Below are 20,543 nucleotides of genomic sequence, written 5' to 3'. Positions count from 1 at the left end.
TGGCTGTGGATATTAGTTAAGTTGTCATAGATAAAACAACTGTTTCACAAAACTTATCTTCATGACTTCCTGGCTGATCATGCTCTGCTATAGCCAATTTGTCTATGTTCCCTAGTCGGCAAAGGCTGTTGTGTTCCTTTTGCAGTGTATTCATGCTTCTCTTGGTTGTTCCATACCACATGTGCATAGAATTGTATATACACCATGTGATGGCAGAGGAGGGTGTTTATCCTTCACAGATCACAATGGTTAACCTATTTTGTTTGTTGGTCTAAAAACCACTCAGATATCATGTTTCTGTTAAATCTCTCCAAACTGATCTGTTACTTTTTTTAATAAAATGGAGAGAACTGTATTCTTTCATTATTGTTGTTCATGCTTGTCCATTGGCCATCTGTGATTTGGGAGTAAAATTCTGTTTGCTTCTTTCCTTTTTCTCAAAAGCCTGCTTTATATTTGTAATTTGGCATTCAGGTATTCCAACATGCAAATCTTTTTGGCTCTATTCACCAGACTTTTAATGACTCCTCTCTTTTGTTGTAGATGGTGATTAGAGTTATTATGTATATATATGTCTGTGTGTATTACTTTTTGAAAACCCTTATGTTCCAAACTTCCATTGGTCTGTCTCATAACTTAAACATCCAAGAATGGTGTTTTGCTGTCATTATCTATTTCCATGGTGAACTGGATTTTTGAATTGATATAATTTAGAAAGTCCAAGAAATCGCCCAAAGTTTGTTTTTTACCATATGGCCAGACCACGAATTTGTTATACACAAACCGATACCAGTGAGATGGTTTCTTATGTGCTTTTTCTAAAGCTGACTGTACAAATTTCTCCATATACAAATTAGCAGGACCTAATTAGTTACTCTTTGTTACGCCATAAAATTGTTCATAAAATTCATCATACCGTTGAAGCTGACTGGAAGTAAGGCAGTGTCTGAAAAGAGCACACTAATCTCCTGGAAATACATCCATTATAAAAACCATAACTGTTGTTATCTGACCACATGGTAAAAAAGCCTTGGACGAGTTGTTCGGTTTTTTAAATAATATAAATCCAAATATCTAATTCACCATGGAATTGAAAATGACACCAATATACCTTTTTTGGATGTTTTTGTTATGTCACACACCAATGGAAGTTGTTGTTGTTTTCAATTTCCATGATGAACTGGATTTTTGGATTTATATTATTTAGAAAACCAAAGAACTCATCTCAGGCTTTCTTATCATGTGGTCAGACCACAAAAGTTATGTTTTTTATAACAAAAATTTTTCCAGGAGATTTGTCTGTGCTTTCCAGACACTATCTTCTTACCAGTCAGTTTCAATGGGATGATGAATTTTATGAAAAATATTATGGTGTAGCAATGAGTAACTAATTAGGTCTTGCTAATTTGTATATGGAGAAATTTGAACAGTCACCTTTAGAAAAAGCACATAAGAAACCACCTGGTATTGGTTTGTGGATGACACATTTGTGGTCTGGCCACATGGTAAAAACTTTGGACGATTTCTTTGACTTTCTCAATTATATTGATTCAAAAATCTGGTTCACCATGGAAATAGATAATGACAACAGGACACCATTCTTGGATGTTCTAGTTATGAGACAGATCAATGAATGTTTGGAACGTAAGGGTTTTCAAAAAGTAACGCACACGGAAAGATATTTGCGTAATAACTCTAATCACCAACTACAACAAAAGAGAGTCTTGTGAATAGAGCCAAAAACATTTGCATGCTGGAATACCTGGATGCCAAATTACAAGTCTAAAGCAGGCTTTTGAGAAAAATGGCTACTCAGGAAAGAAGCAAACAGAATTCTACTACCAAATTGCATACAGCTGATGGACAAACATGAACAACAATGATGAAAGAATACAGTTCTCTCCATTTTATTAAAAAAAGTAACAGATCAGATTGGAGAGATTTAACAGAAACAGATATATCTGAGTGGTTTTTAGACCAACAAACAAAATAGGTTAACCATTGTGATCTGCGGAGGATAAACACCCTCCTCTACCATCACATGGTGTATATACAATTCTATGCACGTGTGGTATGGAACAACCAAGAGAAGCATGAATACACGGCAAAAGGAACACAACAGCCTTTGCCGACTAGGGAACATAGACAAATTGGCTATAGCAGAGCATGATCAGCCAGGAAGTCATGAAGATAAGTTTTGTGAAACAGATGTTTTATCTATGACAACTTAACTAATATCCACAGCCATGTAGAGAAGCCATTGAAATATACAACTATAGGGATAATTTCAATAGGAAAGAAGAGATCATGAAACATAGCGACATGTAGACAGTAGCTCTGCAGAGATGTTAAACAGTTTTTCATCTTTGACAAGATGACAATCTATAGCTAACTATCATGTTTGGCATATCATGTGGAACTCTGGCCATGCCCCCTTTTTCTGCGGTACATATGTTGCTCTCTGACGTATGACCTATCAGTTGATAAAACTCAACAGTGATGCCTCTGAAGATGTCCAGTGCAGTTGTGGATGACATGTTTGGAACAGAAGAGTTTCGTGGACCTCAAGCTCATACCTTAAAAGGTTTACCAGCTGCAATATCATCTGGTCATGGAAGCTTTCAACTGTGTCAGCACCATTAAAAAAGTTAGGAGTGAACTAATGTTAATATCAATGTTCACCTTTGCACATGGATGTAAGAAACAGCTCCTAAGATGTGAAAAAGAGGTAACAACTGCACTAAATATGTTTTTTTAATACAGTTATCTGGATGCCCTTAACCAATTGTTCAATAAATTTATTGCATAAATAGAGCCCATAGCCAATCCATCAACAACATATAACACCAGTACAAAGTTTTCACTGGAGAACATAACATGAAACAGAACAGATCCTTGGTAAATTCCATCCACTGAGTAATTTAATGAGTCATTCATACCAGCATTTTGAGGCTTGCTTCAAACTATCCAGACTCTTCAGCAATTTATGGGCATATCTTTCAACATGTCATAGCTGTCTGGTTGATACGTAGAAATTCTGTCCTTTTATCAAATTGCCTTGTACACCAGTCATGTTGAATCTCAACACTGAGCAGGGCTCTCCTCATCTAAGATCTAGCTACAGGGCTAAATATGTTAGCATAGTCTTTTCTAAATCATTTAGTGTATCCTTTTGCCACTAATCGATCCTCATATCAAATTAATTCATTATTTACATTTAATTTTGTAGCACCACTCTGTTTTCAGTCCCCTTATTTGATTTAATTTGGAAACCCAGTTCCCATGGTTTCTCTCCCTCGCCAGAGAATTTATTTCTACCTCCATTGCATTCTTTCATTCTTCAAAGTTTTCTGAATGCACTCCTCCTCTATAATTCCTCAGTGTGTCTCACAAAGAAGCAGCATTCTTTCTCAGTGGGCTGAATCTTCACAATAACTTGACTTTTTTTTTTTTTCAAATTTCACTATTCACATAAATTGTGACTTCCTTTGTCTTCACTTCTGACCACCTAGTGCTCTCAACTTTTTCCTCAGTGTTGTACAAATCGTTGCTAATCTCTTTGTTACTTAAAACTACATTTTGGCTTGTACAGTTCTGTTGACAAGCCCCTTCAGAGCCAATTTTTTCACATTCAGTTTCTGTAATTTCTTCCTTTTCATCTATAACTGCCATACCAACAACCCTTTTAATTTCTTGAGTTAAGAGGTTTCTGTACTTGTCTGCAATTGAATTTTAAATTTCTACATTTACACATACATCTTCTTTTTACTTCAGAAAAATAACTGTAATACCCGTAACCTTTGTAACCAAACACGCATCCTTTTTGAAGATTTAGCATCATACTTCCATTTTTTGATAGGAATCCATCCATAGCATTCCATTCCAGATATACTTGAATTATCAAAATTACCTTCAGTCTTCAAGAGTATCTCAATTGGAGTTTCACTTTTAATTTTCATGGGACAAGTTTGATTCAGTGTATTTGTTGCAGACAGAATTATGCCACCCCACAATGTCTTTGGTAGGTATTTGTCAGAGAAAAGCCAATAACATGCTGTCCCACTTAGGATTCTGTTTTCCCAGATGGCAGCTCCATTTTGCTTAATATTATATGCTGTAGTAATTTAATGTTTTAGCCCAGTTGAGTCAGCAAATCTATGCACATCTTCATTATGAAACTGCTTGCCTCCATTTGTACAAAAGTCTCTCACAGTAACTTCAGCTTGAGTCTTTATTATTTTAGTAAACAGTGGTAACTTTTTCTGTAATTTCATATTTGTGTTACAAAAGGTACGTTACTGTGGAACTGGAAAACTCATGCTTAAAAACTGAAAAGTATTGGTGAGCCTGCTAATCTTTTCTTCCTTTGCTCTGCAAACATATGTCTACAGTAATCCTCCAAGTTTAATGGGTTTGTGCACTCTTTTTTTTATCAAATGTCAGCTGATGTTTGTTTATGCACCCCTCTTAAAAGCTTCTGTCAGTCATTGTCTCTGTAGCAAGAGCCTTGAAAGACTGGTGAACATAGTGCTTGTTTTGGTGGCACAGTTTTTCATGCTGCCTCTGTGATACCGGGCAGTTATAATTAAACTTCCCTATTTCATATGGTGTGACACAGAAACCAGTTACCATACATGTACCAAACTTGGTAGCATTGTGTCAAGGATATGGGGAAGAGAAATAACGCAGAATCAATTCCGTTGAAACACTTTTAATTGCTGCTATGGTACATCATACCATTTCATACTAGTGCCTTTACTGTTACAAAAGAGGCTCAATATGGTGCCCATCAGTGTCCAGAAGAGTCTGAAAGCACAGGATTGCATTCTGCACAGCAGAACGAAGCATGTCTGTAGGTATGCTGGCTGCCTCTGTTGATATGCTGCGCTTCAGATGAGCACGTGTTTGAATATTCCCCTTGTAAACCCTGTCTCTTAGGTAGCCCCACAACCAGAAATTGCAGGGAGTAAGATCAGGTGATCATGCTGGCCATGCATTTGGAAACAATAGGTTGATAATTCGGATCGTTTCCAAATGTGTTGTGAAGAAGCAGGTGAACTTCACAAGCGATGTGCGGTAGGGCTCCATTGTGCAGGAAAACTGAGTTCAATGCATCTCTTCTGTTGGGCGACTATGATATGCTGGCAAAGTATCTCGCAGTAATGTTTGTATGTGAAGTGGGGAAAAAACAGTAGTAATCCCCACTGTGCGCAAGAGAGCAGCCACACACTCCTTGTACAGTGAGATAGCTGTTAAAATGGCAGAAATCATAGACAGCAACAATGTAGCACCTTCTCAACAAAGGATACCTCAGCCCAGGTGCACGCAGTTTGTCCTCGCAGTAAAGACATAAACGTTTGAAAACTGTATGTCGAAAGCACAATAAGAATTATAATACAGGAATTTTTCTCAAAATAATCAGTTGAAAAACACAGATCATCTTATATTCACAGATTAAACTATTGCTGCTGAGTTCATTATTTTATTTGATAGATTGATATAGGGGTTGTTTTACATTTACAGATGATGCTTTGGCTGTTGTCACATGCAGATTTATTTTGAAGAATGCAGAAGTATAGGTTAGACATTCGATCACACTTGAGATTTCCCGACACACTTAACTGCTCAATACGGTATTGACCTTGCTTGAACAGTCACATGACATGTGACTTGTGGTGTGCTAGTGCAAGGGATACACGAGAAACTAGGACCTAGCCATCAGAACAATCTATAGCTCTGCTTAAAATTCGACAGTTTTGTGAAACACAATACAACATAGCATTCTGTTCTCTCATCATACAAACTCGTTGTATTTGAAGGATTTTGTAAAAATGTTCTCATACAAATATCTCTGGTGCTTTTTAAGTAAAAGTAATATTGAAAGGCGAAAACATTGTCCATCGGAATACATTTCTTGATTCCAAACGCAGGTAAATATTTTATTTGATTGTTAGAGACTGTAATAATTTGCCAAGTGGGCTGCCAATCCTAAATTGCTGCCATGTATTAGAATATGTGTAAAAACTTTACCATCTTTTAATCAACTTTAGAAGATGATGGTCACATTCAGAGGAAGCAAGAAAGAGAATTCATCCAGAATTAAATTCCTAAAAGCAAACTAAATCATATTACACTAAATGTAGTTGTATCACAAGAGTAAATTGCTGCAGCAACACCTGTCATGGAGATAGTACCAAAAAATGTAACTAATTCGCAGGACAAGTGGAAGTTTGAGAATTGGACTGAATTGTGATCTTTTATTTATGTATTAGTTACTGCTGTTACATATGACTTCCACGCTAGAAGATATTGCAATCTGTTTTTCGCAGTTGCTCAAGCAGAGCATTATGGAAGGTTTGGAGGGGGAGCATTGACAACAGCTTGGTTGTGAACTGGGATGAATGTAGGGAGGGAAGCAGTGAATGGTTTGATTTTGTTGTGCTGCCAACCAATAGAATCTGCACTATGCACTTTGGTTTTTTTATGAACATCCACCATGTTTAAATTACATTTCCCTGAATCCATTTCAGTTTACTTTAAAACTGGACAAATACACAATAGTACATATTTCTGCAGAAGATGGCAAAAGTCAAGACAAGGGCCAGTGACTTACTTAATGTGTTTCCTGCAGCTATGTTGTTGATCCTTGTTATGAGGTATGACGGCAATAAAATGGGGTGTGTCAGCCGCTGGTTCTATGCAGCCAGTGAGAGAGTATATGTTTGGAAGCCAGAAATATTGTAACAGTCTCATATCAGTATAGTGTCAGTACCTGACCATGACGTACTTCCATCCAGTCACTTGGATTATATGAGATATTATTGTTTGACTCCTGTGTCATACAAAGCTTCTAGAAGTAAACACATATGATGTCACTTTAAACAATGCACTGTATTTTAATTAAATGATGTTCGCATGACAATCTAAGGGCATTAAATTTTTGCATGGGGATAAGCTCTCCATTTTGAGCTGTGATTGGATGAGTGTGACATCCATACATACACTACTGGCCATTAAAATTGCTACACCACGAAGATGACGTGTTACAGAGGCGAAATTTAACCGACAGGAAAATGATGTTGTGATATGCAAATGATTAGCTTTTCAGAGCATTCACACAAGCTTGGTGACAGTGGTGACACCTACAACGGGCTGACATCAGGAAAGTTTCCAACCAATTTCTCATACACAAAGAGCAGGTGACTGATGTTGCCTGGTGAAACATTGTTGTGATGCCTCGTGTAAGGAGGAAGAATGTGTATCATCACATTTCCGACTTTGATAAAGGTCGGATTGTAGCCTATTGCGATAGTGGTTTATCGTATCATGACATTGCTGCTTGCGTTGGTCGAGATCCAATGACTGTTAGCAGAATATGGAATTGGTGGGTTCAGGAGGGTAATACAGAATGCTGTGCTGGATCCCAACGGCTTCGTATCATTAGCAGTCGAGATGACAGGCATCTTATCTGCATGGCTGTAATGGATTGTGCAGCCACGTCTCAATCCCTGAGTCAACAGATAGGGACAACAACCATCTAAACGAACAGTTCGATGACGTTTGCAGCAGCATGGACTATCAGCTCGAAGACCATGGCTGCGGTTACTCTTGATGCTGCATCACAGACAGGAGTGCCTGCGATGGTGTACTCAATGACGAACCTGGGTGCACGAATGGCAAAACGTCATTTTTTCGGATGAATCCAGGTTCTGTTTACAGCATCATGATCATCGCATCCATATTTGGCGACAGCGCGGTGAACGCACATTGGAAGCGTGTATTCGTCATTGCCATACTGGCATATCACCTGGCATGATGGTATAGGGTGCCATTGGTCACACGTCTTGGTCACCTCTTGTTCGTACTGACGGCACATTACATTTCAGTTGTTACAACCCGTGGCTCTACCCTTCATTCGATCCCTGCGAAACCCTACATTTCAACAGGATAATGCACGACCGCATGTTGCAGGTCCTGCACGGGCCTTTCTGGATACAGTAAATCTTCGAATGCTGCCCTGGCCAGTACATGCTCCAGATCTCTCACCAATTGAAAACGTCTGGTCAGTGGTGGCCGAGCAACTGGCTTGTCACAATACACTAGTCCCTACTCTTGACGAACTGTGGTACTGTATTGAAACTGCATGAGCAGCTGTACCTGTACACGCTATCCAAGCTCTGTTTGACCCAATGCCCAGGCGTATCAAGGCCGTTATTACGGCCAGAGGTGGTTGTTCTGGGTTCTGATTTCTCGGGATCTATGCACCCAAATTGCGTGAAAATGTAATCACATGTCAGTTCTAGTATAATATATTTGTCCAATGAATACGTGTTTATTATCGGCATTTCTTCTTGGTTTTGCAATTTTAATGGCCAGTAGTGTATTATAAAAGTGGATGGATGTGCATGCATGCCTGTATATTCCACATCTCCACCTAAAGCACTGGATTGATTACAACCAGACTTGGTAAAAATGTTACTTATTATCTGGGAAGAAATACTTCGGGGGGGTCAAAACCATCAAATACTTATTGTGGTGGGGGTGATAGAAATTGACAAAGAAAAGAAAGAGGAGGTGATGGAGGGAAGGGGGGGGGAGGTGGAGGTGATGGACTAATAGATGATTGGAATGAGTATGAATCTGGGCAACACCGTTTTACATTTTTGTGAGGAATCAAGACTAATCCCCAATCGCTATGGACCAGATTTTAATGATGGAGAGGAACTGGTTCCTGTGCATTAGTTGTGAGCTGTGCAGCTATATCTGAAGAAAGTTCAGTGATTTTTCCAATTAATCTTCATTTCATGAAGTAATATTTTGTATTAAGACTACCAAATTTTATCCAAGTGTGAGGATATGCTCGAGCATGCACTCCCAAAAAAATGAAAATATTTAAATATTTCTGTAGTTCATCACTGCAGTAACATTGTTTTTAAGGAAGGTCCTTCCTGTTCAGTTCATAAAGTTCACACATACACATATAGCATGGATGCTGATAACTTACCTGTTGAGTGCTCTGAAACCATTATCATCGTCATAATTACCAGCAGCAGAACCCGTCAAATTTTTTGTACACCTCAAAATTTTGCTGATAATTCTAGTAAGTCATTCCATTGTTTTAGTTATTTACTTGACCAAAACTCAGCTTCTCATATTGTTTACAGATTAGATCATTAAACGTAAATTAAATTTCCATTCAGTCAAGCTACTATGAAAAGTGAATCTCCTCTCAACATAAAAATGCACATAGTTGAAGGATTCTTGTTTCCTTTCACATTTGTAGCTATAAAACATTCTAATAATTTTTGTTCCACTTATGTCGTGCTAGCAGGCTTCTTGTTTTAGCATATATATGCATGCAGTGTGAGCACAAATTAATACATTGATTTTGAACTACCCCCTCCCTTCCTTACCAATCGTATACGCTCCTCATCCATGATGTGTATGCCCTGGGAGGAATGCAGAAACTTTTCCATCTGGGAAAAACACGGGGATTTTATAGAATTCTGGGAATTTTTTCATCGTCTTAGTTTTCAGCAAAATTTTTGTAATTTTGACTGTACTCTAACAAAAACTTTTGCTTGAGCCCGCTACTGCAGAATAATACTGCAGCAGTAAACCATAAATGAGAGAATGACACCAAAATAAAACTTTTGCTGCAAAGAAAATCCGCCATTTAAAGCAACAAAAAACAGTGCACACACAAGCATCTGCCAACAGCAAAATGTCACACAGGCTTTAGGATAAAGACTATGCAATACTTCATAACGGTACTCTGTTTTTGATGAGTGTAACTTCACAACTGTTAACATTTCTAACAGGTCATGGGAAAATGTTGCAAGTGGTGGTTTGAGAAGCATTGCTTTCAAAGTAAGTTTCCTTTTATGTAAGACGAACTATGTATGAGAATGTATGATGAATTTCTTAGATCACAGAACATTTGATTCTCATTCAGAATTGAGAACCAGCTTTCATGAAAATTTCATACTCATAAGACCAGCCATTCATGCCATTATTTAAGTTTTTACTTGCACATTTGTAGTTAACATATGTTAAAGGAAAACACACTAAAAACTGCCGAGGTTCAAGATCAGTTTTTCATCAATTATGGATTATACGATAAGATGGCAGAAAGTACAATTATCCTTAAAATCAATGTGAGGTCAGTTCTTGAGCAGTTTTGCACATAATTGGCTTGTCTATGGAAATGTAGCGCTTGATGGAACATGTATTCAGACAGCTAATGCATGAAATGTTCTGTCCGCAACAATGAAATTTATAATTGTGCTTTTTTTAGAAGCATTCGGTTGTTGCAATTTAAGCTCTGCTCTTAGTATCTTGCTTAACCACTCTCTTGGAATAAAGCAGCCAATATTAAATGCCAAAGCTTTGCTTTTCTTGTAGCTATACAGTATGAAAGTTAATTTAAAACATTAATTTTTCCCATTTGTGTGTTCCCACTACTAATCAATGATGTTGCTATTGGCTGTCTGCATCACGTGTTCTATATTCTAAGTATCTGCCGTCATTGCCCGGCGAGATCATGTGAGATGATCAGTAATTGCATTGCACTATTCACTTTAGTCAACCAATTTAGATTTCAGTGCTTTGGAAGTTACTGAGCTTTATGTGGTGGAATTTGTATTAATACTTTCGTAATATGAAAACCCTTCTCATGAACCATGGACCTTGCCATTGGTGGGGAGGCTTGGGTGCCTCAGCGATATAGATAACCATACCGTAGGTGCAACCACAATGGAGGGGTATCTGTTAGAGGGGCCAGACAAACGTGTGGTTCCTGAGGAGGAGCAGCAGCCTTTTCAGTAGTTGCAGGGGCAACTGTCTGGATGATTGACTGATCCGGCCTTGTAACACTACCCAAAATGGCCTTGCTGTGCTGGTACTGCGAACGGCTTAAGGCAAGGGGAAACTACAGCCGTAATTTTTCCCAAGGGCATGCAGCTTTACTGTATGGTTAAATGATGATGGCTTCGTCTTGGGTAAAATATTCCGGAGGTAAAATAGTCCCCCATTCGGATCTCTGGGCGGAGTTTATTCAGGAGGATATTATTATCAGGAGAAATAAAACTGGCATTCTGCAGATTGGAGCGTGGAATGTCAGATCCCTCAATCCGGCAGGTAAGTTAGAAAATTTAAAAAGGGAAATGGATAGGTTTAAGTTATAGTGGGAATTAGTGATGTTCGGGGGCAGGAGGAACAAGACTTCAGGTCAGGTGAATACAGGGTTATAAATACAAAATCAAATTGGGGTAATGCTAGAGTAGGTTAAATAATGGATAAAAAATTAGGAGTAGTGGTAAGGTACTACAAACAGCATAGTGAATGCCCGTTCAGCCACAGTAGTACAAGTTTATATGCGAACGAGCTCTGCAGATGACAAAGAGATTCAGGAAATGTATGATGAGATAAAAGAAATTATTCAGATAATGATGGGAGACGAAAATTTAATATTTATGGGTGACTGAAATGTGATAGTAGGAAAATGGAGAGAAGGAAACGTAGTAGGTGAATATGGAATGGGGATAAGAAATGAAAGAGGAAGCTGCCTGGTAGACTTATGCACAGAGTATAACTTAATCATAGGTAATACATGTTTCAAGAATCATGAAAAAAGGTTCTATACATGAAACAGGCCAGGAGATACTGGAAGGTTTCAGATAGATTATATAATGACAAGACAGAGATATAGGAATCAGGTTTTAAATTGTAAGACATTTCCAGTGGCAGATGTGGACTCTTACCACAATCCATTGGTTATGAACTGAAGATTCAACCTGAAGAAACTGCAAAAAGGTGGGAATTTAAGGATATGGGACCTGGATAAACTGAAAGAACCAGAGGTTGTACAGAGATTCAGGGAGAGCATAAGGGAACAGTTGACAGGAATGGGGGAAAGAAATACAGTAGAAGAAGAATGGGTAGCTTTGAGGGATGAAGTAGTGAGGGCAGCAGAGGATCAAGTAGGTAAAAAGACGAAGGCTAGTAGAAATCCTTGGATAACAAAAGAAATATTGAATTTAATTGATGAAAGGAGAAAATATAAAAATGCAGTAAATGAAGCAGGCAAAAAGGAATACAAACGTCTCAAAAATGAGATAGACAGGAAGTGCAAAATGGCTAAGCAGGAATGGCTAGAGAACAAATGCAAGAATGTAGAGGCATATATCACAATTAAAGAGACCTTTGGAGATAAGAGAACCAAGAGATCAGACGGGAAACCCAGTTCTATGCAAAGAAGGAAAAGCAGAATGGTGGAAGGAGTATATAGGGGGTCTATACAAGGGTGATGTACTTGAGGACAATATTATGGAAATGGAAGAGGATGTAGGTGTAGATGAAATGGGAGATACAATACTACGTGAAGAGTTTGACAGAGCACTGAAAGACCTAATTCGAAACAAGGCCCTGGTCTTAGACAACATTCCATTAGAACTACTGATAGCCTTGGGAGAGCCAATCCTGAAAAACTCTAACATCTGGTGAGCAAGATGTATGTTACAGGCGAAATACCCTCAGACTTCAAGAAGAATATAATAATTCCAATCCCAAAGAAAGGAGGTGTTGACAGATGTGAAAATTACCGAACTATCAGTTTAATAAGTCATGGCTGCATAATACTAATGCAAATTCTTTACAGATGAATGGAAAAACTGGTAGAAGTCAACCTTGGGGAAGATCAGTTTGGATTCCATTAAAATATTGGCACACCCGAGGCAATACTGACCCTACGAATGATCTTAGAATTTAGGTTAAGGAAAGGCAACCCTACGTTGCTAGGAATTGTAGACAGAGGAAAAAGTCTTTGTCATTGTTGACTGGAATACTCTCTTTTAAATTCTGAAGGTGGCAGGTGTAAAATACTGGGAGTGAAAGGCTATTTGCAATTTGTATAGAAACCAGATGGCAGTTATACCAGTCGAGGGGCATGAAAGGGAAGCAGTGGTTGGGAAGGGAGTGAGACAGGGTTGCAGCCTATCCCCGATGTTATTCAATCTGTATATTGAGCAAACAGTAAAGGAAACAAAAGAAAAATTCTGAGTAGCTATTAAAATCCATTGAGAAGAAATAAAAACTTTGAGGTTCGCCAATGACGTTACAATTCTGTCAGAGGCAGCAAAAGACTTGGAAGAGCAGTTGAACGGAATGGACAGTGTCGTGAAAGGAGGATATAAGATGAACATCAACAAAAGCAAAATGAGGCTAATGAAACATAGTCGAATTAAGTTGGTTGAGCTGAAGGAATTAAATTAGGAAATGAGCTTCTTAAAGTAGTAAATGAGGTTTGCTATTTGGGGAGCAAATAACTGATGATCGTCGAAGTAGCGAGGATATCAAATGTAGACTGGCAATGGCAAAAAAAAAAAAGTTTTTCAGAAAAAGAGAAATTTGTTAACATTGAGAATTGATTTAAGTGTCAGGGAGTCGTTTCTGAAAGTATTTGTATGGACTGTAGCCATGTATGGAAGTGCAACATGAACAATAAATAGTTTGGACAAGAAGAGAATAGAAGTTTTCGAAATGTGGTGTTTTAGAAGAATGCTGAATACATAACTAATGAGGAGGTATTGAATGGAATAGGGGAGAAGAGGAGATAGTGGCACAACTTGATAAGAAGAAGGGACCAGTTGGTAGGACATGTTCTGAGGCATCGAGGGATCACCAATTTAGTATTGGAGGGCAGCGTGGAGGGTAAAAATCGTAGAGGGAGTCCAAGAGATAAATACACTAAGCAGATTCAGAAGAATGTACGTTGCAGAAGGTACTGGGAGATGAAGGAGTTTGCAAAGGATAGAGTAGCATGGAGACTGCATCAAACCAGTCTCTGGACTGAGGACCACAACAATAATATGAAAACATTCAGTTTACATGTTGCCGCATATGAAAGATCTTTCCAGAACACAATGCCTTTTGCTGGGTTTCATTTCCTTAAGTGCCAGGAAGTTCTATGCTGTCATATATAACCTTTGCCATTCAGAGGACTGGTAAATTTTACATCTCTGAGGGAAAGTATAGTGTCACTTAATATGAAAAAAATGTACTCTCTCCTGGGGAATAGTGTGTTTTTAACTGTGAAATCTATGAAAAATCCAAAAACACCCTATCATCTCATTAAGGCATAATGGAATACTTTCTGTAATGATAATTGCACTTAGCAATTATTATATTTCTGTTTTGTTTCCCCAAGGAGTGTTCTTATAAAACAAATACAGACTAAAAGGGCACTTGCAGAACACCATTTAGCAGTGCATTGTCTGGGGAACTAATTATGGCCTGATATCACATATGCACTCTTCATTTCAGAATTTGAATGCATCAAATTCTTGTAGAGTTATTCAGGGTGATCTACTTGTAAGTTTTCCTAGACATGTTCCTTAGTGATTGCTGCTACTCAGATCTGATTTCCCTCCATTTTAATTAAGTATTTTTGTTGTAGTGGAATATAGAAGTAGTAATCAATTTTTCTATTGCAGGCAAGGACCATTTGAAGTGGACTGCAATCTCACTAAATCACTAGAAGAACAACTGGCACGAGAATTGGGTCAGAATGAGAGCTCTGATTCAGAAGATGAGAGTGATAATTTGCCAATGGAATGGGAAGCAGTAAGTTTCTTTAAAATGATTTGTCATGTTTCCAAAAATATATAGCAACATTTGTCCTGATAATATAATATTTAATATTCTCCCGTTACAGTATTGTTTCAAATGTCAGGCTAATCATTCTGTATGTGTACTGCTCATCTAGTGGTAATGTGAATGATTTCTTCAGCCAATTAACTGTAATCCTGAAAAGAGTCTCAGCTCCCAAAGCTCACATGATGATATGTGGAGATGTGAATATTAATAGTGGTATTGAGGATAAAACTAATAATAGCTTCCTAAATATTTTGAGTGCATTTGGCATGGTACATATGGTAGTCATTTTTACTAGGGTATCATGAAGTTTGGCATTATTCTGAGACCCTGTACTTACAGGTATCAACAGGGAAAACAGTAAAGTATTTTTAATGATCTGGACCTATGTGAGCATTACTGTCAGATAAGAAAGGTAAAACAGGCTTGGTAAAACCCAGAAAAATGCAGGCCTTGAAAAGTCTCTTTTGAGAGTGTAAAATAGATACTGCTTACATTGTCAAATCAGTCCTGTGGTGAAGTGTGTATAGAAAACAATGTAGATGCTAAATGCTAAGTTCCATATGTTTTTGCGTGGCTCATGGCCCTGGAGTCATCAGCAGCAGTCCATAGCATGTGCAGTGGTACATTGCTATCCTGCTGGTGCTAATTGTACAATAGGACCAACCTAATGAGGCAATGTAGTTGTTAAGACACTGAATTCATATTCAGGAGGATGGAGTTCACTCTATTCAACCCTAACAATGTTCCAAACATGCAGTAAATGTGTAGCATCATCTGACTGTGAATCACTAGGTGATACGAAACTGATCATTGTTGATAAAAATTGAAGAATCGCAAAAGGCAACTAACTGTTTGCAGTAATTTCTGGAAACTTTTAAAAATGTATTTCTGTAAAATCTTGAATGTCATGACCTCTGCGTATTTAATATTGAAGAATATACGAGAATGTGACGGGTGTAGAAAAGCTAATTAACAACTGCCCCATAGAGATCATTTGACATATTATGTATTTTGTATAGTATTTTCATATGATTTATTTTTATTGTAACCCTGTTGCTGTATCCTATATTTGAATGTGCGCACCTGAAAAAGTCCTATACAGGCTGTGAGTTCAGCACACAACAAAATCTGCTGGCTGGCTGGCTGGCTGGCTAGGACTACACAAAGGATCAGAAGCATGAAATTCTGTAGGTCTGTGTTTAGAGTCCAAATCTGTTGTAATACTATTTGAAATCCAGACACAGTCTGAGGCTGCAGCATAGACCATCAACAGAAAGACAGCATGCAGGGATGAATATGAGACTGTTACTGTTGCTGTTGTTGTGTGGACAACACTGTTCGCTCCATTTGATGACGTCATGGGTTGTGACTTGGTAAGAGAAGACATGTCTCTGGCTCATTGCGCTTTACTTGTGGCTTGCTGTGGTTATGTGGCACTGCTGATTGTGGTAGCAAATACATCATATTACTGGCTGAGTTGTTGGGTGCGGCCTCTCTCCCTCCCATCATCTGAGACAGCAAATATGATCAAAAACCATTAATTTTGTGCAGATTCTGATGAGGGAGTCCAGCATCTCAATGTGCTGAATGGGCAGCTGGTCAAAGAGAGGAGACTGTGAGTCTGTGAGATAGTTCTCTATCAGAAAGTGGTCAGTGCCATCATTTGTCAAGCTGGGCAGTATTTGTGGAGTGCTGTCTGTAGATGCCAGAGCAAACTGTTTTCGAGATGGTACATGGGCAACTCTATGAACCACACCGATTAGTGACAGTGATTACATATTTCATGGCATGGCTGCTGCTGCAGAAGTTTTGGGAGGGAAGATCCAGGGGGGAGGGAGAGGAGGAGGAGCAGGACCAGGAGGCTGCAGGTGGCGCATTTGTGGTCGCTGCTGCAGTTTGTTACGCTCATCTGGCCTTGCCAAAGTCCAACACCACAGCTTATTTTGGTTGATCTCCAGTAGATTCCATCAGATCACCATTGTAAAGACAGCAGCTCTGATTTTCTATGATGGTAGCATAAACATTCCAGTTGTTGTTTGAACATCTGTGTCCATATTGGTTCTCCCTTATGGAAGGGTGAAGGAGGTAGACTGTTTCCATAAGGGAGACCCAATATGGGCACAGATGTTCAGACAGCATCTGGTATGTTTCTGTTACCATGGCGATCCCTTATCTCCTCTTTGATATGTATACCACCCTGCCCCATATACTTCTACCTTTCTTTATTTATGTCTCAGCTCTGGCATTGGTATTGCTTTCAGTACACCAGTTTTACCATTCCTACATATTCTGATAATTCAGTCAAATTACGGGCTGACCCATCTCATGACTGAGGACTAATGACCACACTGTTTAGCCTCTTCACCCCCTGTCAACCAACCAACTTGGCCCGCGGGAGATCTTTAATCACAAACAACTGTGCTTTAATCATAATTTGTGTTATGTGTGGAGAATTAATTTCAGTTAGTTGATAAGAGGACCTGCAAAGCCCACATGAACTCGGCCCCAAGTTTAGCAGTGGTATGAAAACTGAACAGCTCCCGTAGACTGTGTAAAGATTTTAAAGCTGGAAATTCCCAGTAGTAGTTGACACTTATCTGATACCACATTCCAAGGACCACTTTTCAAAATTAAAATGGCAAACGTTACAGAAATCTGGTCGCAAGAAATTGCCGGACATTCAGAATGTGCAGCATAGTCATCAGCAGAAAGGCATATGGTACGTGTCTGGTAACCATGCAGTGATGAATTTGAGATTGAGTTGTTATTGCTGTGCTGACAGCTTTATTCCACTATGGAGGCCACAATGTAACACCACATGACATGATTTGGTGAAGGAAGACATGTCTCCAGCTTGTTACTATTTACTCCCTGCTTCCTGCGAGTGTGTGGTGCTGCTGATTGTGGGAGGGAGTACTTTTGTCTGGCTTAATTCTTTGTTACCATTGCAAAACAGAGCAATAACTGCAGATCTTTGATAGACGATAAATATAAAGCTTTGGAAACATCAAAACCTACAGGGTTCACTCTTGGCTTCCCATATTGTTCTTCTTGTGTATTAATGACTTGCCACTCTATAGTCATCAAGAGGCAAAGCTAGTTATATTTGCTGATGATACAAGCTTAGTATTCACACACACACACACACACACACACACACACACACACACACACACACACACACAAAATCAAGAATTAGCTTAGGAAATTGTAAATAATGTCTTTTAAAAAAATATTATGTGTTTCTCTGCAAAGAGGCTCTCACTAAATTTTGAATAAACACATTATATAGAGTTCTGTACAGTAAATGGCATTACACCAGTGATAAATATAGATTTCGAACAGAAGTCTGGTAAAGCAGATTATTGCATATTTCTGGGTATGTATTGATGAGAAATTGAATTGGAAGAAGCACATTGATGACCTGCTGAAATGTTTAGATTCGGCTATTTATGCTATTTTATGAGGGTTATTGCACATTTTGGTGATAACCATATCAGTAAATTAGCCTACTACGTCTATTTTCATTCACTGCTTTCTTATGGCTTCATATGTCGGAGTAATTCACCATTAAGAGAAAAAGTATTAATTGCACAAATCATGTAATCAGAATAATAGCTGGAGCCCACCCAAAATCATCTTGCAGACATTTATTTAAGGAACTTGGGATGTTCACAGTACCTTCGCAGTACATATATTCACTTAGGAAATTTGTTATCGGTAACCCATCTCAGTTCAAAAATAACAGTAAAGTACATAGCTATAACACTAGATAAAAAGACAATCTTCACTATTCATGGTTAAATCTGACTTTGGCGCAGGAAGGTGTGAAAAATGCTACCACAAAAGTCTTTGGTCGTTTACCAAATAGCATTAAAAGGTCCGACATAGCTAATCAGCATTTAAAAACAGATTGAAAGAATTTGTGAATGACAACTCCTTCTACTCAAAAGATAAGTTTTTAGAAATGAAGTAGTAATTTTGTTTGTTTGTTTGTTTGTTTGTTTGTGTGTGTGTGTGTGTGTGTGTGTGTGTGTGTGTGTGTGTGTGACAAAATGTTAAAATGTTATGTGAAACTGACATGCTCTGCATCAATGATAAATGTCGTATTCATGGCCTTTGAGATAAGTATTCACATAATGTAATGTTTTCAGAAACAAGTAGTCAAACATACACTGTTCATCCAGAAAGTCTTAAGATTGATTTTATTCCTGGCGTATACGCTATGTCAGCACAGTAACTACAGTGTCAACAGTGTCAGTTCGAACTAACAACTGTAAACAACAGATGTGGACGGCGGAAAGACACTTTCCACCACCCCACTCCACCAAGAGTGTCTTTCCGCCGTCCACCTAACCTTCGTAACCTCTTGGTTCATCCCTATGAAATCCCCAAACCACCTTCCCTACCCTCTGGCTCCTACCCTTGCAACCGCCCCCGGTGTAAAACCTGTCCTATGTACCCTCTCACCAACACCTACTCCAGTCCTGTAACCCGGAAGGTGTACACGATCAAAGGGAGAGCCACGTGTGAAAGCACCCAAGTGATTTACCAACTGACCTGCCTACACTGTGACGCTTTCTATGTGGGAACGGCCAGCAACAAACTGTCCATTCGCATGAATGGACACAGGCAGACAGTGTTTGTTGGTAATGAGGATCACCCTGTGGCTAAACATGCCTTGGTGCACGGCCAGCACATCTTGGCACAGTGTTACACCGTCCGAGTTATCTGGATACTTCCCACCAACACCAACCTATCCGAACTCCGGAGATGGGAACTCGCCCTTCAGTATATCCTCTCTTCTCGATATCCGCCAGGACTCAACCTCCGCTAATTTCAAGTTGCCGCCGCTCATACCTCACCTGTCTTTCAACAACATCTTTGCCTCTGTACTTCCGCCTCGACTGACATCTATGCCCTTACTCTTTGCCTTTAAATATGTCTGCTTGTGTCTGTGTATGTGCGGATGGATATGTGTGTGTGTGCGAGTGTACACCTGTCCTTTTTTTTCCCCGTAAGGTAAGTATTTCCGCTCCCGGGATTGGAATGACTCCTTACCCTCTCCCTTAAAACCCACATCCTTTTGTCTTTCCCTCTCCTTCCCTCTTTCCTGAAGAAGCAACCATCGGTTGCGAAAGCTAGTAATTCTGTGTGTGTGGTTTGTTCATTGTGCCTGTCTGCCGGCACTTTCCCGCTTGGTAAGTCTTGGAATCTTTGTTTTTAATATATTTTTCCCATGTGGAAGTTTCTTTCTATTTTATTTACATAGTCTGTATTCATACGTCAAAATTTTTCTTCCCAGGTGTTTGTTATATAGGTAATTGAAACTTTATGCCTTCATCAAAAATATATTTAATTCGCTTAACAGAATGGGTAGTTTACTAATCATCAATATTGCTATGACATTTCTGACGGAACCCCAACCCAAAACCATTTGGAGAATTACTGCATTAATTTGTTGTCATTGTGCTTGCCAGTTCTGAATAAATTGTACATCTATTCCTCATGACTTGCTTCCTAGCTTCCTACTTTCCTCATGAGGTCTCTTTCTCATAGTTCCTGGGATCACGCTTGCAGGATACACTTCTTTAGCTGTCTATAGTCTGTATTCATATGTCAAAATTTTTCTTCCCAGGTGTAATTGAAACTAGTCTAAAAAAAACATACATCAAAACCATGCACATCATGATTGTATATTTGTGGCTTCTTTCCTTTACAAATTGTCTAAATAGCAATCATCGCTTCAGTGTGTGACAAATTCTTCTATATGTAGGCCAGTTTGAAATTAATACACTTGGCACATTCATATTGTTCTGCATGCAATTCAAACAATTTTGGATAGTGAGTACCTTATACACCAGATGTTTCAAAATGAAATTCAGGGT

At 38.7% G+C, this 20,543-nt stretch overlaps 1 protein-coding gene across 4 annotated transcripts in view; it reads left to right on the top strand.

Moving 5' to 3' along the window:
• Window positions 1-20,543, top strand: part of LOC126365869 (beclin 1-associated autophagy-related key regulator) — a 414,889-nt gene that overhangs the window by 73,355 nt on the left and 320,991 nt on the right. For all 4 annotated transcript variants that reach the window (XM_050008555.1, XM_050008556.1, XM_050008557.1 and 1 more), the window contains exon 8: window positions 14,493-14,622. In XM_050008555.1, the coding sequence (XP_049864512.1) occupies window positions 14,493-14,622 (130 nt within the window). The remainder of the gene's footprint in view (window positions 1-14,492; window positions 14,623-20,543) is intronic.

Source organism: Schistocerca gregaria, chromosome 4 (assembly GCF_023897955.1).
Source record: "Schistocerca gregaria isolate iqSchGreg1 chromosome 4, iqSchGreg1.2, whole genome shotgun sequence".
Lineage (NCBI taxonomy): Eukaryota > Metazoa > Arthropoda > Insecta > Orthoptera > Acrididae > Schistocerca > Schistocerca gregaria.
Note: the sequence above shows the minus strand (reverse complement) of the source record. Positions and strands in the feature narration are given on the sequence as shown.